Consider the following 25,248-nt stretch of genomic DNA (forward strand, 5'->3'; position numbering starts at 1 on the left):
GTGTCTCAGTTTCTGCCCTGCAAACCAGTTCATCTGTACCATTTTTCTAGGTTCCACATATATGCGTTAATATACGATATTTGTTTTTCTCTTTTTAACTTATTCCTCTCTGTATGACAGTCTCTAGATCCATCCACGTCTCTAATTTCATCCACGTCACCCAATTTCATTCTTTTTTATGGCTGAACAATATTCCATTGTATATATATATACCACATCTTTATCCGTTTATCTGTCGATGGGCATTTAGGTTGCTTCCATTTCCTGGCTATTGTAAATAGTGCTGCAATGAACATTGGCGTGCATGTGTCTTTTTGAATTATGGTTTTCTCTGGATATATGCCCAGTAGTGAGATTGTTGGATCATATGATTCTATTTTTAGATTTTTAAGGAACCTCCATACTGTTCTCCATAGTGGCTGTATCAATTTACATTTCCACCAACAGTGCAAGAGGGTTCCCTTTTCTCCAGGCCCTCTCCAGCATGTTGTTTGCAGATTTTCAGATGATACCCAATCTAACTGGTGTGAGATGACACCTCATTGTAGTTTTCATTTACATTTCTCTAATAATTAGTGATGTGGAGCAGCTTTTCATGTGCTTCTTGGCCATCTGTATGTCTTCTTTGGAGAAATGTCTATTTAGGTCTTCTGCCCAGTTTTGGATTGGGTTGTTTGTTTTTTTAATATTGAGCTGCCTGAGCCGTTTATATATTTTGAAGATTAATCCTTTGTCCATTAATACCTTTGCAAATACTTTCTCCCACTCTGGGGGTTATCTTTTCGTCTGGATTGTAGTGTCCTTTGCCATGCAAAAACTTTTAACTTTCATTAGGTCCCATTTGTTTATTTTTCTTTTTATTTACATTATTCTAGGAGGTGGATCAAAAAAGATCTTGCTGTGATTTATGTCAAAGAGTGTTCTTCCTATGTTTTCCTTTAAGAGTTTTATAGTGTCGGGTCTTACATTTAGGTCACTAATCCATCTTGATTTTATTTTTGTGTATGGTGTTAGGGAGTGTTCCAATTTCATTATTTTACATGTAGCTGTCCAATTCTCCCAGCATCACTTATTGAAGTGACTGTCTTTTCTCCACTGTATATCCTTGCCTCCTTTGTCATAGATTAGTTGACCATACCTGCGTGGGTTTATCTCTGGGCTTTCTATCCTGTTCCATTGATCTGCATTTCTGTTTTTGTGCCAGTACCATATTGTCTTGATTACTGTAGTTTTGTACTATAGTCTAAAGTCAGGGAGTCTGATTCCTCCAGCTCTGTTTTTTTCCCTCAAGACTGCTTTGGCTATTTGGGGTCTTTTGTGTCTCCATACAAATTTTAAGATTTTTTTCTTCCAGTTCTGTTTAAAAAGCCTTTGGTAATTTGATAGGGATTGCATTGAATCTGTAGATTGCTTTGGGTATTATAGTCATTTTCACAATATTCATTCTTCCAATCCAAAAACATGGTGTATCTCTCCATCTGTTTGTATCATCTTTACTTTCTTTCATCAGTGTCTTGTAGTTTTCTGCATACAGGTCTTTTGTCTCCCTAGGTAGATTTATCCCTAGGTATTTTACTCTTTATGTTGCAATGGTAAATGGGAGTGTTTATTTAATTTCTCTTTCAGATTTTTCATAATTAGTGTATAGGAATGCAAGAGACTTCTGTGCATTAATTTTCTATCCTGCATCTTTACCAAATTCATTGATTAGCTCTAGTAGTTTTCTGGTGGCATCTTTAGGATTCTCTATGTATAATATCATGTCATCTGCAAACAGTGACAGTTTTACTTGCTATTTTCCAATTTGTATTTCTTTTATTTCTTTTTCTTCTCTGATTGCTGTGGCTACAACTTCCAAAACTGTGGTGAGGGTGGACATCCTTGTCTTGTTCCTGATCTTAGAGGAAATGCTTTTAGTTTTTCACCATTGAGAATGATGTGTGCTGTGGGTTTGTCATATACGGCCTTTATTATATTGAGGTAGGTTCCCTCTGTGCCCACTTTCTGGAGAGTTTTTATCATAAATGGGTGCTGAATTTTGTGAAAAGCTCTTTTTGCATTTATTGAGATGATCATATGGTTTTTCTCCTTCAGTTTGTAAATATGGTGGATCATATTGATTGATTTGCGTATATTGAAGAATTCTTGCATCCCTGGGATAAACCCCACTTGATCATGGTATATGATCCTTTTAATGTGCTGTTGGATTCTGTTTGCTAGTATTTTGTTCAGGATTTTTGCATCTCAGTTCATCAGTGATATTGGCCTGTAGTTTTCTTTCTTTGTGACATCTTTGTCTGGTTTTGGTGTCAGGGTGATGGTGGCCTTGTAGAATGAGTTTATGAGTGTTCCTCCTTGTGCTATATTTTGGAAGAGTTTCAGAAGGATTGGGCTTAGCTCTTCTCTAAATGTTTGATAGAATTCGCCTGTGAAGCCATCTTATCCTGGGCTTTTGTTTGTTAGAAGATTTTTTTTTTTTTTTTTTTTGCGATACTGCGGGCCTCTCACTGTTGTGGCCTCTCCCGTTGCGGAGCACAGTCTCCGGACATGCAGGCCCAGTGGCCATGACTCACGGACCTGGCTGCTCCACGGCATGTGGGATCCTCCCGGACTGGGGCATGAACCTGTGTCCCCTGCATCGGCAGGTGGACTCTCAACCACTGCGCCACCAGGGAAGCCCTGTTGGAAGATTTTTAATCACAGTTTCCATTTCAGTATTTGTCATTGGTCTGTTCAGATTTTCTATTCCTTCCTGGTTCAGTCTCGGAAGATTGTGCATTTCTAAGAATTTGTCCATTTCTTCCAGGTTGTCCATTTTATTGCCATATAGTTGCTTGTAGTAATCTCTCATGATCCTTTGTATTTTTGCAGTGTCAGTTGTTACTTTTCCTGTTTCATTTTTAATTCTATTGATTTGAGTCTTCTCCGTTTTTTTCTTGATGAGTCTGGCTAGTGGTTTATCAATTTTGTTTATTTTCTCAAAGAACCAGCTTTTAGTTTTATTGATCTTTGCTATCGTTTTCTTCATTTCTTTTTCATTTATTCCTGATCTGATCTTTATGATTTCCTTCCTTCTGCTAACTTTGGGTTTTTTTTTGTTCATCTTTCTCTGATTGCTTTAGGTGTAAGCTTAGGTTGTTTATTTGAGTTGTTTCTTTTTTCTTAAGGTAGGATTGTATTGCCATAGACTTCCCTCTTAGAACTGCTTTTGCTGCATCCCATAAGCTTTGGTTCACCTTGTTTTCATTGTCATTTGTTTCTAGGTATTTTTTGATTTCCTCCTCGATTTCTTCAGTGATCGCTTGGTTATTAAGTAGTGTATTGTTCAGCCTCCATGTGTTTGTATTTTTTACAGTTTTTTTACTGTAATTGATATCCAGTCTCATAGCCTTGTGGTCCGAAAAGACACTTGATACGATTTCAATTTTCTTAAATATATCAAGGCTTGATTTGTGACCCAAGATATGGTCTGTCCTGGAGAATGTTCCATGACAACTTTAGAACATCGTGTATTCTGTTGTTTTTGGATGGAATGTCCTATAAATATCATTAAGTCCATCTTGTTTAATGTATCATTTAAAGCTTGTGTCTCCTTATTTATTTTCATTTTGGATGACCTGTTCATTGATGAAAGTGGGGTATTAAAATCCCCTACTATGATTGTGTTACTGTCGATTTCCCATTTTATGGTTGTTACTATTTGCCTTATGTATTGAGGTGCTCCTATTTTGGGTGCATAAATGTTTACAATTGTTATATCTTCTTTTTGGATTGATCTCTTAATCATTATGTAGTGTCCTTCTTTGTTTCTTGTAATAGTCTTTGTTTTAAAGTCTATTTTGTCTGATATAAGAATTGCTACTCCAGCCTCTTTTGATTTCCATTTGCATGGAATATCTTTTTCCGTCCCCTCACTTTCAGTCTGTATGTGTCCCTAGGTCTGAAGTGGGTCGCTGTTAGACAGCATATATACTGGTCTTTTTTTGTATCCATTCAGCCAGTCTATGTCTTTTGGTTGGAGCATTTAACCCATTTACATTTAAGGTAATTATCGATATGTATGTTCTTATTACCATTTTCTTAATTGTTTTGTGTTTGTTATTGTAGGTCTTTTCCTTCTCATGTGTTTCCTGCCTAGAGAAGTTCCTTTAGCATTTTTTGAAAGTCTGGTTTGGTTGTGCTGAATTCTCTTAGCTTTTGCTTGTCTGTAAAGGTTTTAGTTTCTCCGTCAAATCTGAATGAGATCCTTGCTCAGTAGAGTAATGTTGGTTGTAGATTTTTCCCTGTCATCACTTTTTTCTTCCATCTTCAATATTAAAATGGCTACACAAAAATTCACCAATTTTGATGTTTGTTTTTAAATGCACACTGATATGACAGCTGTCACATACAATCTAACAAAATTGTTTTGAATGAAGTTAGAAGACAACTAAGTGCTACTAGAACCATCTTATGGAAAAAACAGAGCAAGCCTTTTGACCAACCCAATAGACTGTCCTATTTTAATTTTTATTTATTTATTTATTTATTTTTTTTTTGCGGTACGCGGGCGCCTCATTGTTGTGGCCTCTCCTGTTGCGAAGCACAGGCTCCAGACACGCAGGCTCAGCGGCCATGGCTCACGGGCCTAGCTGCTCCGTGGCATGTGGGATCTTCCCAGACCGGGGCACGAACATGTGTCCCCTGCATCGGCAGGCAGACTCTCAACCACTGTGCCACCAGGGAAGCCCTAATTTATTTTTATTTTAAGGAAGCTAAGAGTTAGGAAAGCTAAGTGTAATACCTAAGATACTAGTTATCTAAATTTTGAAGGTTAAACCAACATTACATTTCCAGAGTCAACCAAACTTGGTGTTAGTATATATTTCTTTTTTACATTTCTATGTTCCATTTGCTAATATTTTAAGAGTTTTGCTTCTATGTGAGTGTGAGAAATTGGCCTGTAAATTTCCCATATTTTTGTTAGATTTCCTTATCAAGGTTATGTTGAACTCATAAAATGAGTTGAGAACATTTCTCCCTTTTTCTAAAATCTGGAGGAGTTTGTCTAAGACTGGCATTATAGCTTTCTTTAGCATTGGTAGACTTTATTGGTGGCTATTTGACCCTTAGTTTTCTTTGTAGAAGGTTTGTAATTATGTATTTAGATTTCTATAATAGTTATTTGAATATGTAAAATTTCCATTTCTTCTTGTTTCAGTGTTGATAAGTTCTATTTTTCCATTTCACCTAAAATTTCACAGTTATTGGCATAACAATGTTTATTATGTCTTATACATATTTTTTTGTGTGTTTGCGTGTTCTCTTAGTTTCTCTTTTTTTTTTTAATCAATTTTCTAGGGGTCATCACTTTTAAAAATCTTTTAACAGAAGGATCATTTGGCTTTGTCAATCTTTTTTATTTTATGCTTTTTCATGCTTTATAATTCTATTTTTGTGTGTTAAGTTTTCTGTTACTTTTATATATTTTTCAGATAGATTCTTAAATATTTTATTAGCTGGTTCTCTTCTGTCCTAATATATATGCATTTAAGTTCATAAAGCATGTCTTTAAGTGTATTCCACAAATTTAATATGTAATTATTACTCATTAGTATTCAACTTAAATATTTTCTAATCTCCACTGTGAGTTCTACTTTGAAATATATTCCTTACTTTCCAAATATTTGGGGATTTTCTGTTTATATTTTTTGTTATTTCTGATTTCTTGCACTGTGACCAAAGAACATATTGTGTATGATTTTTGTCTGTTGGTTGTATTAAGATTTGCTCTATGACTTTCATGTCAAATTTGGTAAATATTTTATGTGTACTTTAAGTGAAACTATGTTTTGCTGTAGTTTACAGTGGTCTATCAAATGTTTATTAGATAAAGTTTGCTTACCATTTTATTCAAATATTCTATATCTTTACTGATTTCTTTGTTTTTTTCTTACTAAGTTATTTCAAAATCTACCATTGTGCTTATCAATTTGACTACTTTTGTTTCAGTAAATGTTTCTTCTTTAGTAATTTACACTTCGTATAACTTCCAAATGAATTAATCAGTATCAAGTGTGCCTCTTTAATATAGTAATGCTTTTTGCCTCAGTATTATATTAATATAGCTATATCAACTTTCGTTGGGTTTTTGTTTGAATGGTCTTTCTCTACCTCTTGTTGTAGATGTTTTTTGTGTAAGTGGCACACATATTGTGAACAGAACCTCCATACTGTTCTCTATAGTGTCTGTACCAACTTACATTCCCACCAACAGTGTAGGAGGGTTCCTTTTTCTCCACACCCTCTCCAGCATTTATTATTTATAGACTTTTTGATGATGGCCATTCTGACTGGAGTGAGGTGATACCTTGTTGTAGTTTTGATTTGCATTTCTCTAATAATTAGTGATGTTGAGCATTTTTTTCATGTTCCTTTTGGCCATCTTTATGTCTTCTTCGGAGAAATGTCTATTTAGATCTTCTCCCCATTTTTTGGTTGAGTTGTTTGTTTTATTGATGTTGAGTTGTATGAGCTATTTGTATATTTTGGAAATTAATCCCTTGTCAGTCACATCATTTGCAAATATTTTCTCCCATTATGTAGGTTGTCTTTTGTTTTGTTTATGGTTTCCTTTGCTGTGGAAAAGGTTTTCAATTTAATTAGGTCCCAGTTTATTTTTATTTCCATTACTCTAGGAGACGGATCCAAAAAGATATTGCTGCGTTTTATGTCAGAGTGTTCTGCCTGTGTTTTTCTTTAGGAGTTTTTTACATTTAGGCAGTGACAGATTCAATGCAATCCCTATCAAATTACCAATGGCATTTTTCACAGAAGTAGAGCAAAAAATTTTAAAATTTGTATGGAAACACAAAAGACCCCAGATAGACAAAGTAATCTTGAGAAAGAAAAAACAGAGTTGGGGGAATCAGGCTCCCTGACTTCAGACTGTTCTATAAAGCTTCAATAATCAAAGGCATATGATACTGGCACAAAAACAGACATAGATCAGTGGAACAGGGTAGAAAATCCAGAAATAAACCCATGCACCTGTGGTCAATTAATCTATGACAAAGGAGGCAAGAATATACAGTGGAGAAAAGACAATCTCTTTAATTAGTGGCACTGGGAAAACTGGACAGCTACATGTAAAGAATGAAATTAGAAGATTCTCTAACACCATATACAAAAAATAAAGTCAAAATGGATTAAAGACTTAAATAAAAATATCACTCCGTTGTATAGTGTCTCCACTGTTTTTGCTGCAAGATCAGCTATTTGTCTAATTGTTGCTTAATAGATAATCTGTTTTTTCCTCTGACCACTTTTAATATATTTCTGTCTCAAATTTTGAGCAGTTTTTTCCCTGCAGGAACTACTTGTGGATTTTTTTTTTTTTTTTGGCTTCATGTTCTTAGTCGACATGGAATATGTGGCTTTTTAAAAAAATTATTTAATCTATTTTTGGCTGTGCTGGGTCTTCTTTGCTGTGTACGGGCTTTCTCTAGCTGCGGCAAGTGAGGGCTACTCTTCGTTGCAGTACGCGGGCTACTCATTGCAGTGGCTTCTCTTGTTGTGGAGCATGGGCTCTACAGCGCAGGCTCAGTAGTTGTGGTGCGTGGGCTCAGTAGCTCTGCGGCATGTGGGATCTTCCTGGACCAGGGGTTGAACCCTTGTTCCCTGCATTGGCAGATGGATTCTTAACCTCTGTGTATGGCTTGATTTTTGAAATCAGTTTTTGAAAGCTTTCAGCCCTTATCTCTTCAAATACTTGTGCACCATTCTTTTTTTCTATCATTTGAGATTCACATTGTAGGATCTACACCATGTTGAAAACACTATTTTTTTTATAGTTTTTCTAATTCTCTCATATTTTTTCTTTAGATTTTAATATTTGTATAACTTATTTTTCTAAAGTAATGATCAGTTATTTTCCCCCATATATATGTATACCTCATATATTTTCCCCTTAATATTTAAAACAACTCTTCCAGTATTATATTTGGTATTTTCATATAAGTTTAGTTATTCAAAGAGATTAACTTAGTTGCCCAAGTTCACATATCTGCCAAGCAACTTAGGTTGAAATTTGAACCAAGGTCTAGTTTAAATATCTCTTGCTTTTCATTGTATGAAGTTACATTTCCTTTTTTCCTATGTCTTTTTGTCTTTCTCATTTGATATTTGGAGAATAGCTGTTATTCAGAATGGTGTGTATAATGATGAATTGCCTTAGTTTATCTTAAAATAACATTGTCATTCCACCTATATGTATTGGATACAGAAAAATACACAAATTTTTGAGCCAAGTATTACCCCTTTAATGAGTTTATTTTCTACAAGGAAAAAGGAATGTACACAGTTTATTATAATAGAGAATATGATATCTCAACTGATGAGATCAAGAAAGAATTCATTGAGTGAGTAGAACTTATCATGGAAGAGATGGCAATGTGAGAATTTTTATTTTAATTTTTTTTTATTGCATTCAAGGGTAACTTTTATATTATAGATTTGTTTGTTAATACAAATAAAGAAAACCAATACTAGTGGTTCATATTGTGTTTCCTCCCAGCAAATCTATTTGTACATACTCAAATTGTCACTTACTGAGTATTCAGGTAAACAGTAAAATTTTGTCCATCACGATACACAGTGATTGAAAAAATTGGATTTTTTCTCCGTAGGTTATTTCATTTTTGGCTGCAGTTTTGGGTAAAAAGGGAACTCGTGAAGATATTGAAAATAATATGCCAGAGTTTTTACTAAGAAGTATGAAAAAGGAACCCCTTTCTTCTACAGCAAAAAAGGTAAGATATCTAGAAATGTACAGTTCATGAAGCTGGTATTGCAAAAGTGTCTGGAAACTTTTAAACATTATACATTATAGTATAAATTTAAAACATAAGGATTTAAAGACATTATTTAAACATTTCTTTCATAGACCTAATTTCTGAAGGATTATCAGTTTTGTCCTCAAGTTAGATATGATTGACTCTGAAAATAGCAAAATGTAATTTCAGTTTGAATTTTGGGGGTGGGTTGGGGCTTTCAATCTTTTGCTTGGCAAGATTTACATGACTTAATTTGATTAATTTGTTAAATTTCCATGAATGTGTATGTAAAGTTAATTGAAGTCCATTGTATTGTTTTTTATCTATATGAGAATGAAATACAGACAGTAGTAGATATTGCTAACACAGGTGCCTCAATGATAAAGTTGCATAGCAGAATAATTACCTCCTGAATATATGAAACAGATCCATCCTATACAAGGAACATCAAAGTTGGAATCAGAGAGGCTAAGGTCTAGGCTTGTCACTGTCTCTGCCCATGTGACTGTTAAGGCTATTCATATCCATTCTTCAGCTTTTTCCTTTGTAAATGTGTGTTTATAAATATCTTATACATAATTCTTATAAAAAATAAAAGATTTCTAAAAAAAATGAAATGCAAAAAAGAAAGGTGTACTATAGGTATGTGTCTGACTTTTATATTGTCCTCAGCATCCAGGAAACTGGATAGAAATAAAGTTTAACTGATTTCGTGAAATCCTTACCATATTATGGTGATGATCCACTTTCTGCACGTTTTTAAACAGTGTCTTTTACATATTTCTTATATATAAGATTGCTGAGAAGTCCAAGTTTACTCTTGTCTATGATTAAGGGCATTTCAGTGTAAAATTTTGAGAAGTATTGGCTTAAGGTATTAAAAAATCTTATTACTTTAAATTTCCTATTATTTTCAATAGCATAGGCACATTCTTTTTTTTTTTTTTTTTTTTTTTTTTGCGGTTCGCGGGCCTCTCACTGTTGTGGCCTCTCCCGTTGCGAAGCACAGGCTCCGGACGTGCAGGCCCAGCAGCCATGGCTCACGGGCCCAGCCGCTCTGTGGCATGTGGGATCCTCCCAGACCAGGGCACAAACCTGCGTCCCCTGCATTGGCAGGTGGACTCCCAACCACTGCGCCACCAGGGAAGCCCTAGGTCCATTCTTAGTGTCAATTTAAATTTGATCCTAAAGAAGCATTATAATTCTTAATGTGTTTTATGTTTTCAAGAGTTCAAGTACTGTTTTTAGCTTTGTTTTCAGATTGATTTGAATGTGTTGAACCATCCTTGCATCCCTGGAATAAATCTCACTTGACGATGGTGTATGATCCTTTTAATGTATTGTTGAATTCAGTTTGCTAGTATTTCACTGAGGATTTATGTTTATCAGGGATATTAGCCTGTAATTTTCCTTTCTTGTGGTGTTCTTGTCTGGTTTTGGTATCAGGGTAATGCTGGCCTTGTAAATGTTTGGAAGTATCACCTCCTCTTCTATGTTTTTTGGAAGAATGTGGGAAGAATTGGTGTTAATTTGGTAGAATTTACCAGTGAGGGTGTCTGGTCCTAGATTTTTATTTGTTTGGAGGTTTTTGGTTAACAATTGACTCTCCTTACTAGTAATTGTTCCGTTCCGATTTTCTGTTTCTTCATGATTCAGTCTTGGTAGGTTGTCTGTTTATAGTAATTTGTCCATTTCTTCTAGTTTATCTAATTTGGTGGTGTATAATAGTGCAGAGTAATTTCATATGATCCTTTGTATTTCTGTGTTATTATTTGTAATGTCTCCTGTTTCATTTCTAATTATATTTACTTGAGCCTTCTCTCTTTTTCTTAGTCTAGTTAAGGGTGTCAGTTTTGTTTATCTTTTCAAAAAACAGCCCTTAGTTTTATTAATTTTTTCTATTATCTCTCTAGTCTCTATTTCATTTATCCTCTCTGATCTTTGTTGTTTCTTTCCTTCTAACTTTGGGCTTAATTTGTTCTTCTTTTTCTAGATTCTTAAGGTATAAAGTTGGGTTGTATATATGACTTTTTTTTAAATATAGGCATTTATCACTATATACTTCCCTCTTAGAACTCCTTTTGCTGTGTCCCATAAGTTTTGGTATGTTGTGTTTCAGTTTTCATTTGTCTTAAGGTATTTTTTTATTTCGTTTTTGATCTCTTCTTTGACCCATTGGCTGTTGAGGAGCATATTATTTAATCTCGACATATTTGTGGATCTTTTAGTTTTCCCCTTTGATTGATATCATACCATTATGTGATAAGATATTTGATATGATTTCAGTCTTCTTAAGTTTATTAAGACTTGTCTTGTCTCCTAACATTTTATCTGTCCTGGAGAATGTTCCATATGTGCTTGAGAAGAATATGTATTCTGCTCCTGTTGAATGTTCTGTATGTGTCACTAGGTCCATCTGATGCAATGTGTAGTTTAAGTTCAATGTTTCTTTATTGATTTTCTGTCTGAGTGATCCATTGTTGAAAGTGGAGTATTGAAGTTCCCTATTATTTTATTGTTGTCATTTTTTTCCTCTTCACATCTGTTAATATTTCCTTTATATATGTAGGTGTTCTGATATTGGGTGTATAAACATTTACAGCTGTTACATCCTCTTGATGAATTGACCCTTTTATCATGATCTAATGACCTTCTTTGTCTCTAAGAATAGCTATCCCCACTTTCTTTTGGTTTCCATTTGCATGGAATATCATTTTCCATCCACTCACTTTAAGTTTATATGTGTCTTAAAAGCTGAAGTGAATTTCGTTGGTAATATGTGTTTGGGTCTTTTTTTAAAAAAATCCATTCAACCACTTTATGTCTTTTGATTGGAGAATTTAATCTATTTACATTTAATGTTCCATTCGTTTCCATGACCCAGTCCTTCCAACTGCCTGTTCTTCATTGAGTTTTTTTTGTTGTTTTATTTTGTTGGTTGTTGTCATATTTAAGTTTCTTCTAGGAAAACTTTCTTTGTGGGTTTTCTTTTTTTTGTTTTTTTTTTTTGGAAGTTTTCTCTTATGTAGGTAAAGGATGGATTCCTCAGGTCTTCAAGTATGTCAGTTCTCATCTGTTTTTGTAGTGTTCTGATCATCCGGTAGTGCCCTTCCAGGCATTTTACTGCTATTATGGATTTATTTTTATATTTGTCCTTTTGTTTTATTGGCATCAATAAATGCATGTATTTAGTTAATCATTTGAACTGGAATTCTATAAAGAATGTTTTTAATGAGATTACCAGTGACGTCCTACAGTATTCCCCAGAAGCAAATCCAAACAAAACTTATAATTTTGTGTGATGAAATTTACAAAAGATAAATTTGTCTTGATCCATTTAAAACCTCAGTGCATTTTTAAAAGATAGTCTACTGGGCTTCCCTGGTGGCACAGTGGTTGAGAATCTGCCTGCCAATGCAGGGGACATGGGTTCGAGCCCTAGTCTGGGAAGATCCCACATGCCGCGGAGCAACTGGGCCCGTGAGCCACAATTACTGAGCCTGTGCGTCTGGAGCCTGTGCTCCGCAAAAAGAGAGGCCGCGATAGTGAGAGGCCCATGCACCGTGATGAAGAGTGGCCCCTCCTTGCCACAACTAGAGAAAGCCCTCACACAGAAACGAAGACCCAACACAGCCATAAATAAATAAATTTAAAAGATAGTCTATTAAATAGCTAGAAGAGAAATAAATTTCTTTATATTTATTATGCTAATGCCAAAATTGCAATGGAATATTGAAAAATTAATGTTCGAACTACTTGAAAAAAGTCCTTTTAATGAATTTAAATGTTATCAATTAAGGAGTGATGGGTTTGAGGTATGTATGTGTGATACATGATGCATCTTATATATATTTTTAACCTTTTCAAGTGTGAATAAATCATCTAAGAATGTGTGAAATAGATGTTTTGTGCCAAGAATAAATTCCTAAAGGAAAAGATACAAACTATACATTTCAAATATTCTTGGAATGATTCTTTAGATTTAGGCTGTTAAGATTGGAATTCAGTCTTTATGAAAATGAATCAAAGTAAATTCTTTTAAAAATACTACTATCTTGTATGATAAAACTTTAAAGATTCTGTGTAAAATTCATAATCAGTATTAATGCAGAGAGGGAGGATTTTTCTAGCAGTCATAATGCCAGCATCAGACACAATTTCAATGGTGATTAAACAAAAAATTTTCCAGTATTTTATTTACTGTACACTATTTCTTTAGTTTATTATCTTGCAAATGATGCTACTTGTTTGATTTTTTGCTACTGAGTTCTTCATATATTTTCGATATTAACCCCTTGTTATATACATGGTCTGCAAATATTTTCTCCCATTTAGTAGATTTCCTTTTCATTTTGTTGATGGTTTTCTTTGTTGTACAGAAGCTTTTTAGCTTGATGTAGTCCTACTTTTTGGTTTTTGCTTTTGTTGCCTTTGCCTTTGGTGTCAAATCAAAAAAATCATTGTCAAGATGTAAAGGAGCTTACTGCATATGTTTTCTTCTAGGAGTTTTATGGTTTCAGGTCTTAATTTCAAGTCTTTAATCCATTTTGAGTTCATTTTTGTGTATGGTATAAGACAGTGACCCAGTTTCATTCTTTTGCATGTGGTTATCCAGTTTTTCCAGCACCATTTATTGATATCTTGACAATATTTATTCTTCCATGAGCATTGATTATCTTACTATTTATTTGTGACATTTAAAATTTTTTTCATCAGTGTCTCATAGTTTTTAGTATACAGGTTTTTTATTTCTTTGTTTAAATTTATTTCTAGTTATTTTATCCTTTTTGATACAGTTGTAAATGAGATTGTTTGCTTAATTTCTCTTTCTAATAGTTGTTAGTGTATAAAAATAAAACGGATTTTTGTATTGATTTTGTATCCTGTAACTTTACTCAATTTCTTTATTAATTCTAACAGTTTTCTGGTGGAATGTTTAGGGTTTTCCGTGTATTTCTGTGTCTTTGGCAAATAGTGACAGTTTTACTTCCTTTCAAATTTGGATTTTTTTCCCCCCTCTGGTTAGGATTTTCAGTACTATGGGAATAAAAGTGGTGAAAGTGTGCATCTTTGTCTTGTTCCTTGTCATACAGGAAAAGTTTTCAGCTCTCACTATTGAGTATGATGTTAACTGTGTGCTGGTCGTATATGGCCTTTATTATGTTGAGGTATGTTGTCTCTGTACCCAATTTGTTGAGTTTTTATCATAAATGGATGTTGAATTTCCTCAAATGCTTTTTCTGCTCTGTTGAGATGACCGTATGGTTTTTATTTTTCATTTTGTTAATGTGGTGTATCATGCAGTTGATTTGCATATGTTGAATCGTCCTTGCATCTATGGAATAAATCTCACTTGATCATAATTTATGATCATTTTTGATGTATTGTTGGATTCATCTTGCTAATATTTCATTGAGGATTTTTATATTTATGTTCATCAGGGATATAGCCTATAATTTTCCTTTCTTGTGGTATCCTTGTCTGGTTTTGGTATTGGGCCTCATAAAATAAGTTTGGAAGCATCCCCTGCTCTTCTGTTTTTTCAAAAAGTTTGAGAAGGATTGGTATTAATTCTTTGAATGTTTGATAGATTTTACCAGTGAAGCTGTCTGGTCCTGAACTTTTGTTTATTTGGAGGTTTTTGGTTACTTATTCAATTTCCTTACTAGGAACTGTTCTGTTCAGATTTTCTATTTCTTCATGATTCAGTCTTGGTACATCGTATGTTTCTAAGAATATATCCCTTTCTTCTAGTTTTCCAATTTGTTGGCATAAAATTGTTAGTAGTTGTCTCTTATGATCCTTTTTATATCTGTGGTATCAACTGTAAGTTCTCCTCTTTTATTTCTGATTTTATTTGAGCTCTCTATCTTTATTTCTGTTATGTCTAGCTAAAGGTTTGCCAATTTTGTGTGTGTTGTCAGAGAATCAGCTCTTAGTTTCATTAACCTTGTCTGTCATCTTTTTAGTCTCTATTTTGTTTATTTCCACTCTGATCTTTATTAGTTTCCTCCTTCTACTAACTTTAGGCTTCATTTTCTAGTTTGTGTTTTTCTAGTTCCTTGAGGTGTAAGTTTGGTTGTGTATTTGAGAATTTTTTTGTTTCTTGAGGTAGTCATTTATCACTATGAACTTTCCTCATAGAACTGCTTTTGCTGCAGCAATAAATTTTGGTACATTATATTTCCATTTTCATTTGTCTTAAGGTATTTTTTGATTCCTCCTTTGATTTCTTCTTTGACTCATTGGTTGTTCAGTAGCATGTTGTTTACTATACACAAATTTGTGAATTTTCCAGTTTTTGTCTTGTAATTGATTTCTAGTTTTATACCACTGTCATCAGGAAAGATGCTTGATATGATTTCAACCTTCATAAATATATTGGCTTTTTTTGTGGCTTAACATATGGTCTATCCTGGAGAATGTCACATGTGAACTTAAGAATACATTCTGCTGCTTTTGGAATCATTTGTATATAAGTTATAAGTCAATCTGGTCTAAGTTATTTAAGGTGCCACATATATTTTTAAATTTGACTTTCTTAATTCTTTGATATTCTTGTTAGTTAATTTACTGTTCATTTATTTGCTTTACTTATGTTTTCTGAAAATATAATTTTACTTGTCATTTCCATTCTCAGGTTTTATTTACTTTTGTTTAATTAGAAGAGATGATATTTATTGTTTTGCTCTCCATTGATCTAAGTGATATTGGTCTATAATTTTCTACTTTGTTAAGACTGTTTATCAAGTTTTGGTATTCCTATCATGCTGCTTTTCTAAAAGGGATTTGCAGAGGCTCCTAGAGTGGATTCTCAACTTAAATTTCCATATATTAAATAGCCGTAATATATCAAAGGAAAAGTTATCAATTATGCACAATTAGGATGTAAATTAATTAGATTTGGCATTTTTGAAAGAATTAAGATTGTAGAGTTAATTACAGGGAATATGCTTTAGAGTTTTGCGTTAAATAGCAAAAATTCCAATTTTATGGTCTGTAAGTTCTCTCAATATAGGTACATTTTATTTTTCAGCTTGATATCACACTTCCTCCAATGTGAAATTTTTACTTTGGCTCTGGTGGTCTGTCATTGTCCTCTGCATAGACAGTGCTATTCCTACCTTGCCACTGACACATGCTTTTATTCATTATTTCATTTATCAACTGAACACCTTTGTTTTCTAAGCACAGCACAAAGTACCATAGTTACAGTGGCAAATAAGAATGTTATGCATCTCAAGGTCATAGGCTTTCTGATTTAAGGTGCTAACATGATATATCATTGTTGGTTAAGAGCTTTGGCATTACACAGACATGGGTTCAAATACTTACTTTTCCACTTTATAGCATTATGACCTTGGGCATATTATTTAACACATCTATACTTTAGTTTTCTCATCTCTAAAAAGGAAATAATAAATATTTTTACTTTATAGCATTTTTATGTGAAGTCCTTGGGTTAATGTCTGTTAAATGGCATAACTCAGTTTTCTTACCTCTTTTAGTATTAAAATGAGTTATTGATCCATTTGATTTACCTTTTACAACTTTGAAGACCAATAATGTCTATAAGGAATGTCTTAATTTTTAAACAACTTCTGGAATCTTAGGGCCGATTCTAGGAATCTTTAGGTTCATTGGCACCTTTTTTTTTTTTTATGTTTGGGATTTTTTTTTTTTATTTATTTATTTTAGCACCTTTGTTGGAGTATAATTGCTTTACAATGGTATGTTAGTTTCTGCTGTACAACAAAGTGTAGCTTCGTTGACACCTTTGATGAATGACCCCTCGAGTGGAAAACTGCTCAAAGTGCTCAGATGGAGTTTGGATAACATTTTCATCTTATGATATTAAAAAGTAAAAAGGTTGGGGGGTTGGGCAGAGACAATAACTGGGCTTATTACTTGGAGCCCAAATTTTTTATTTGAAGGTAGTAGGAGAAAAATGGAATTCATAAGATAAATTCCGAGCCAGAAGATGAAACTATTTGAGATGAATCACGTATGACAAAAAAGTACTTATATATGCTTGATGCTGGGGTAGAAGAAAGGAACTCTCACATTTAGTAGGTTAATCTTCTCTTCTTTTTCTTTTTCCTGTTTCTAAAACAAAGTCACAGATATGACATCTTACAACTGACAAATGGCCCAGCTGAAATGTTTCATAGAAGAGAGTGTAGGATTTAGAGTAGTATTGTATTATTTTTTTGTTTGTTATTTAATTTTTTTGTTTGTATGTATGTGTAATTGGCTCATCTTTATCAAGTAGGACAAGTATAAAACTGCAGAAAAGAAACTTACTTAAAACCCTATTAAAGATAATAGCTTAGGAATAGTGGTAACAGTAGGAGATAAAAACATTAAAAATTAAAATGGCTGATGACAACAGGATTTGGGATTAGTACAGGAAATGTTGGTGAAACCCCAAAACATTTATTTCAAGATTAAACAGAAATATTGTTAATCTTAATGGGTTAGGGCAGAAGTCCCACTTACATGAGTTAAGAGAGAACAGGAGGAGAGTAAGTAGGGACAGCAAGTATTGATAACTCCTGAGGATCATTTCTATAAAGAAAGTAAAGTAATGGGGGATAGCTAGAGAGAGATGTAGGTTTAAGAAGGAACTTTTTTGTTTGTTAGGTTTGTTTTTTAACGCTGAGAAATATATATTAGAATGTGTTTGCTTGGGGTTGTATGCGGTCCATTGAAAAGCAGAATGTAATCATGTTGGGCAGATTGGGAACAGTTTCTTCATCATTGACTTCAGGTTGACAGGAAGTGATTGGAGCCACTATATAAGTTCAGGGTTTGTCTTTAGAAAAGAACATGGACAGTTCACCCATGGTAATAGATGGGAGAGCAGAATATATAGAAGTAATTATAGGTAGGTTATTGATCTAGTGATAAGAGAAGAGGTTTTCTTCTAATTGCTTCAATTTTCCAGTGAATTTTCCAGGTTATCAACTGATAGTATCTGAGAGAGAGGGAGAGGAAATGGACTAGGAAAGTGAAAAGGAAAGAGAGCTCTGGAAGACCATACATTTCAATAAAAAACCTGGCCTGCTTTGCATATTTCTATTACTCACATGGCCCTTGAAGTTATTACTGGGATCCTGATTATACTCTCTTTTTTCTTGTTTTGGAGAATTATTTTTTTCTTATCTCTCAACTCCTTTTGGGGGGAAAATAAAAAATAGCTGCTCCTTTGGACAAGGTTGGGTATCTATTTTTTTCCTAATAAGGTGCTAAGTAAACAACAGTACTTTTTGATGGACTTCTAAGTCCAGATATATTCAATTTCTCAGTTGTATTTATACTTATTAACTACAGTGTCAAAAATCAAGGAATAGGACTATTGATATTCTGGATTTAACTTTGGGGTTCTTTTTCATTTAAAAAATTATATCATTAAATTTTTTTTCTTCTTTTTACAGATGTTCTTAATAGTTGCTCCTCTTTCTGTCCTCTACAACTGGAGGGATGAACTGGACACCTGGGGATATTTCAGAGTCACTATTTTACATGGTAACAAAAAAGACAGTGAACTGACTCGTGTGAAACAGAGGAAATGTGAAATTGCTCTAACAACATATGAAACACTGCGCTTATGTCTGGATGAACTTAACAGGTAATCGAAATAATGGGAATGATTGCATTAGTATTCTGTTTATGTCAATTGTATTTATCCCTTTATATTGTGATTTTTTTAAAGCTCTAAATATTCTTTAGCATGATTTAACTTTATTTCAGGATTATTGAAATAGACAGTTTATAATAATTAACTTATTTTCTAAGAAGAAAATCCTGAGTCAGATTTTATACAGTTCCTTATTTAATTTCCTCTATTACCTATCCAAACAATGCATGTTAATGCATAGGACTTGTCCTAAATCTCATGTGCAGCCTTTTATGTGTATGATACCTCTGGACTAAAACAGTGATTTTCATGAATTATTTTAATTATGGGAGTCTGTTGTGAATATAGAGTGGCAAAAAATGCATATACATATTGAGAACCACTATTCCAGGACTGTAAGTACCCAAAAGAAATGAACTGTATCCTAAGATTTTAGTGGGGAATCTAGAGACAGGCAATTATAAAGTCATGTGAACGCTATAATATGAAACAGGGGATGTTATAGGAGCACATGAGGAGCCTGACTGCTGCAGAGTGAGGAGAGTAGTCAGGGAGCTTCCCAGAGAAGATGACCTATGAGCTGAGTGAGAATTGAAGGATAGGTAAGAATAGGAAAGAGCAGGAAAATAATCCAGGAAGAGGGAACAAACAACATTTGCAGAGAGGACTTCCCTAATGGTGCAGTGGTTAAGAATCTGCCTGCCAATGCAGGGGACATGGGTTCGATCCCCAGTCCAGGAAGATCCCACATACCGCGGAGCAACTAAACCCGTGCGCCACAACTACTGAGCCTGTGCTCTAGAGCCCGCAAGCCACAACTGCTGAGCCTACATGCCACAGCTACTGAAGTCAGTGTGCCTAGAGCCCGTGCTCCGCAACAAAGAAGCCACCGCAATGAGAAGCCCACACACCGCAACCAAGAGTAGCTCCCGCTTGCTGCAACTAGAGAAAGCCCACGTGCAGCAACAAAGACCCAACACAGCCAAAAATAAATAAATAAATTTATCCCTTATAAACAAAATTATAGAGGCCTTCAGGCAACAAAGATCACAGCACTTTTTAATAAATGAAAACAGTTCTGATGCTTTCTGCATGTAATGACTGTAGCCTAGAGTGTAAGAAGGAAGTGGCCAGATGACAACACCAGTGTGGTAAGCAAGGAACAGAAAGCCTCTTAGAGGATTTTGGTCTTTATCCTTAGAGCAGCAGAGTGTCCCTGAAGTGTTTTCAGGAGATTACTATTATGATAAAAATGATTATATTTACATTTTATAAGTAACGAAGCTGCTCTGTGCAGAGTAGAGCCGAACTGAATGGAGAAAGACCAGTTAGGAGGCTTGTTATGAGCTAAATTGTGTCCCCTCCAAATTCATGTGTTCAAGTCCCAACTCCAAGAACCTCAGAATGTAACTTAAGGTAATTAAATTAAAATGAAGCCATTATGGTGGGGCTTAATCTGGGAGTCCAATCTGACTGGTTGTCCTTAGAAGAAGAGAAGGAGATACGAGGAACTCATGTACACAGAGAGCAGCAATCTGTAAGGAGAGAGACCTCAGAAGAAACCAAACTTGCCAACACTTTGATCTTGGAATTTGAGCCTCCAGAACTGTTGTGTCTGGCATCTTTTGCTCATCATCATGTTTTTGAGATTCAGCTATGTTATTGAATGTATCAGTGATCATTCTTTTTTAATGCTGAATTGTATTGTATTTTATGAATATATCACATTTTGTTATCCATTCATTTGAGGATAGATATTTGGGTTTTCCAGTTTTTGGTTACTGTAAGTAAAAATTTAAGTAATATTTATGTATAAGCCTTCTTTTGACATATATTTTGATTTCTCTTCTGTAAATTCCTAGGAGTGGGATTTCTGGGTTATATGGTAAGTATAGGTTTAACTAGAAGAAACTGATAAGCCATTTTCCAGAGAGGTTGTACTATTCTACTCCAACTAGCAACCTATTAAATTTCGTTTGTTTCATATTCTCACCAATATTTGGTATTGTCAGTTTTTTTGTTTTTAGCATGTATAGTGGTATCCCATTGCAGTGTAATTTGCATTTTTCTGATCTGTGTACACTTGAAAAAAGTGTTTTTTCTACCGTGGTTGGATGTGATGTTCTATAAATATCAGTAAAGTCAGTTTGGTTAGGTGTTGTTCAAGTATTCTCTGTCTTTACTGATTTTCTTTCTAATTGGCTTACAATTTCTGAGAGAGGAATGTTGAAATTTTCAATTATAATTATGGATTTGTTTATTTCTCCTTTCAGTTCTGTCAATTTTCAGTTCATATATTTTGAAGCTCTGTAATTAGGTACACACACATTGATGATTAGGATTTTTTCCTTATAAATTGATCCTTTTATCTTTAAAAATGTTCCTTTTCATATCTAATAATCTTGAAGTTTTATCTGGTATTAATATAGACAATACAGATTTCTTATGTTTACTGTATGTTTATCATTTTCCAACTTTTTGTTTTTATCTGTTCCTTATATTTAAGGTGAGTGTCTTGTGGTTAGCATATAGCTGGGTCTTGCATTTTTATCCTTTTTGATAATCCCTGCCTTTTATTTGGAGTGTTTAGTCCATTTATATTTAATGTAATTATTTTGTAAAGTTGGATTTAGAGCTACCATTTTTTGTAAGCTCTAGGATTTTATTTTACAAGCTCATAAGTTTGCCTGTTACTATTTCCTGGATGCTGTCAGAAGACAGGAACAATCTGAGGCATGAAGTTAAGTAACTTACCCAAGCCTACAACAACTAAGTCAGTCGTGGACATGAGATTTAAACCTTGACTTTGGGCTTTTATGCAATGTATTATGTAAGAGATATTCTATAGTTAGATAAATGTAATAAATTCATTTATCATAGCAACAGTCATTTTAATTTTTGTTTAACTGCTCCTTTAGACTGTGAGGTCTTTGATATAGAATAATTTCTGTATTTCAGTGCTTATTACACTTCTAGCATATAATAGTGTCAAGTGGTTATTTTCTGTGATTGTTATAAATATTAAATAAGAATTCTAACATTTCTGTGCAAAATTAGAAAAATCAAATGTTACAGTTTTTGTTGTATTTAATTTTCCTTTATTTGTTTGAATGGCTTTATTTTTAACAATATTCAATATAATTTATATTCAATCTGAGTAAATATTAAGTAATTTTTGTGAGAATGCTCCATATGATAGACCAGGATTAAACATTTATCATAGATAATCCATAGAGTAGATAAACACTCTATGAGTGAGCTGTATCTCTTTGTTATTACGGTTATATTTTACTTCATTTTTATTTTTATCAAAGTTATATATGCATATTATTTAAAGAGCCAAATATGAACACAGTTCACTCCTGTCTGCCACCCCCATTAGCTGTTCTTCAGAGACAGTCACCTTCAACTCTTTAACTTATCTTCCTAGTTTTTACTTCCATATCTCAAAGAACATGTTTATGCTGCAACTTAAAAATTATCCTTTAAGTTTTTAACATCACTTGTTGATTTCCTCTTAAGGAAAAATGAAGATCTTGCTGTATTTTGCCCTTCTTTTGCTTACTTTACAGTGTCCTGGCTGGCTATTTTGTGGGATAACGAATAGTATATAGGAGCTCCAACAACTTCTTAAACAGACTGTTGAACATTTACCTAACTCCAATTTCCAGAAGCATCTGGTGCTACCATTTAAGAAAGAGCTCAATAATATGAATCAGATTGTTTCTTGGCTTTCTTTACTACTGGCATGGGATACTCCTTCCTCTGTTTTTATAAGTTGTCTTGTTCATCTTCTTCCCTGCTTTTAAAATTTTGTGATTGTTTTCTCCTCTTTTCCTTTGTTCTTGATCTCTTATCCTTTTTCAACTTTATATTAAGAAAATGATCAAACCTTTAGAAAAACTGAAGTAATAGTACATGAACATCTATATACTCAACACCTGTAGTCACCAGTTGTGTGTGTGTGTGTGTGTGTGTATATATGTTGGCAAGATATAAGGTAATGTGTGTGTGTTGACTATTAAGTCTGTTTAGTCTCTTCTAATCTAGAACATTCCCTCAACTTTATTTTTTTATTATAAGACATTTTGAGGGGACCAGGCCAGTTGTGTTTTAGGATGTCTCACATTAGATTTGTCTGATTGCTTTCTCAAGGAGTTATGTATTCCTCTAACATATGTAGTTTTGTAAGCTGATTTTGTTCTAAAGACTTAATTAGCTTCAGGTCAGACATTTTTTGACAAGAATACTTCATAAATGATGCTGTGGACTTCATATTACATTATTTCAGGAGATATTAATGTCAAGTTGTTCTACTATTAATGTTGCGAAGTTTGTCCCATAGGCTAAGGAGGTGATCATCAGATCTCTCCATTGTAAAGATATGTTTCTCCCTTTACAATTAGAAGTACTCTGTGGGTTACGCTTTGCTACCATTTCAATATCCTGGTCCCTCAATCCTTTTACTTAGTGGTATTAGCATACAGAAATTATTCTTGCCTGAATCAGTTATTTTATTGGGTTTTGCAAAATAATATTTTCCTAAGTTTATCATTTCTTCTACACTTATTAACAGCATTCTCCTATAATTAGAAATTAACTATAATTTCAACCGGCAAAGCAAGGTGAGTGATGCTTGATTCTTTTGCTTTAATTTCCAATTTTCAGACTAACAAATTGGTACAATGGTCATTCGCAATGATAGCAAAGTTTCTCTCCCACTCCCCAACCCCTGTTTTTTGAGTATCACTATGGACTCATAGATTATTGAGGTACAATTGACATGCCATAGAATGTACCCATTTTAAGCATAGAATGGTTTTTAGTAAATTTATAAAGTTGTGCATTTATCACCACAATCAGTTTAAGAACATTTCCATCACCTCAAAAAGTTTTTTGTTTTCAGTCAATCTCTGGTCCCATCTCGTTCCAGGCAACCACTAATCTACTTTCTGTCTCTAGATTTGCCTTTTCTGGAAATTTCATATAAATTTCATACAATATGTAGTCTTTTGTGTCTGGCTTCTTTCACTTAATATGTTTTTGGGGGTTCATCATGTATGATGTTTCAGTAGTTATTCCTTTTTATTGCTAAACAGTACTATTTTCTGTGTGTGTATATATATATATATATATCTCATTTTGTTTGTCCAGTGAATGGACGTTTGGATTGTTTCCACTTTTGGGCTATTACCAATAATGCTGCTCTGAACATTTACGTACAAGCCTTTGTGTGAATGTAAATTTTCATTTCTCTTGCATAGATACTTAGGAATGGAATTGCTGGGTGGTGTGAGGAAATTTAACTTTTTAAGAAACAGCCATACTGTTTTAGAAAAATAGCTGTACTTTCCCAAAAGCAGTGTATGAGGTTTACAGTTTCTCTTGCCAGTACTTAATATTGTCAGTCTTTTTTTGATTGACAGTCAAATAGGTTTTCGGTAGTATCTCTTGGGGTTTTTTTGCATTTTTCTAATGATGACTTTTTTTTTTTTTTTTTTTTTTTTTTGCTGTACGCAGACCTCTCACTGTTGTGGCCTCTCCCGTTGCGGAGCACAGGCTCCAGACGCACAGGCTCAGCGGTCATGGCTCACGGGCCCAGCCGCTTTGCGGCATGTAGGATCTTCCCGGACCAGGGCATGAACCTGTGTCCCCTGCATCGGCAGGCAGACTCTCAACCACTGGGCCACCAGGGAAGTCCAATGATGACTTTTTTATGTGCTTATTTTCCCTTTGTATATCTTCTTTGGTGAAATGTCTATTAAAATCTTCTACCCATCTTTTTAATTGGATTGTCTTAACTTCAACTGTGTTGTAGTAGTTCTTTATATAATTCTGTATACAAGTTCTTTATCAGGTTATGATTTGCAAATATTTTCTCCCAGTCTGTAGTATGTCTTTTCATTTTCTTAATTGTGTGTTTGGAAGAGCAAAAGTTTTTAACTTTGATGAGGTCCAACTTATCAAAATTTTTTATTGACCATGCTTTTGGTGTCATATCTAAGAAATTCTTCCCTAACCCAGAGTCACAAGATTTCTTCCTACATTTTATAACTTTTATAGTTTTAGCTTTATATTTAGGTCTGTGATCTATTTTTAGTTAGTTTTTGTATATGGTGTGAGGTAAAGGTCTAAAGTAAATTTTTTCATACAACTCCTGGGTTTTTATTTATTCAATGTTTTATACTATCCTATAGTCATGCTTAAATTTTCTAATTAGTCTGGCTCCTGTGTCCTTTGGACATGCCCCCATTTGTCTTTGAATACATCTGTGCTTTCTCACTGTCCAGTATTTCCCCTGCTGCACACCTGAAATCAACTGTTTCACCATGGGAATCTGCTTCCTTTTAGTGGATTGACCACTATGGTTGTTCATTGCTACTGGGGTAACAATCAATTCTAAACCTTTTTAGCAGACAGAGCTATGTAGTACAACTTTTAAAAATCATGAGTTTATATTGATATTTTTCATTCGTAATTAACATGGTATTTATTTCTCTGTTTTATTACTTTTAGAAGATTCCTTTTTTGTCATTTTAGTCATGTTTAAATGAGTTATTTCATTTCATTGTTACTAAACAAAATCTCTATTTCTTTTTATCTTCCTACACATTTAATTTTCATGGGTTGTCCAAAGCTGTGATCATTTAAATAAGGAGGTGAGAATTCCGTGGAATCAACAAAGAGTAGAGGAAAAAAACTGCAAAACTTCGGTAGAGAAAGCTGCACTCTAAAAATTATATAGACTAAGAAAGGGAAATTTTTTCAACCTTTCCTCCCTTTTTCCTCACTTTA

At 33.8% G+C, this 25,248-nt stretch overlaps 1 protein-coding gene across 1 annotated transcript in view; it reads left to right on the forward strand.

Annotated features, from left to right (window-relative positions):
• ERCC6L2 (ERCC excision repair 6 like 2) overlaps positions 1 to 25,248 on the forward strand; it is a 139,879-nt gene that overhangs the window by 25,065 nt on the left and 89,566 nt on the right. Inside the window, exons 3-4 of the mRNA XM_060015004.2 lie at positions 8,667 to 8,789; positions 18,251 to 18,444. Of these exons, the coding sequence (XP_059870987.1) occupies positions 8,667 to 8,789; positions 18,251 to 18,444 (317 nt within the window). The remainder of the gene's footprint in view (positions 1 to 8,666; positions 8,790 to 18,250; positions 18,445 to 25,248) is intronic.

Source organism: Delphinus delphis, chromosome 6, assembly GCF_949987515.2.
Source record: "Delphinus delphis chromosome 6, mDelDel1.2, whole genome shotgun sequence".
Classification (NCBI taxonomy): Eukaryota; Metazoa; Chordata; class Mammalia; order Artiodactyla; family Delphinidae; genus Delphinus; species Delphinus delphis.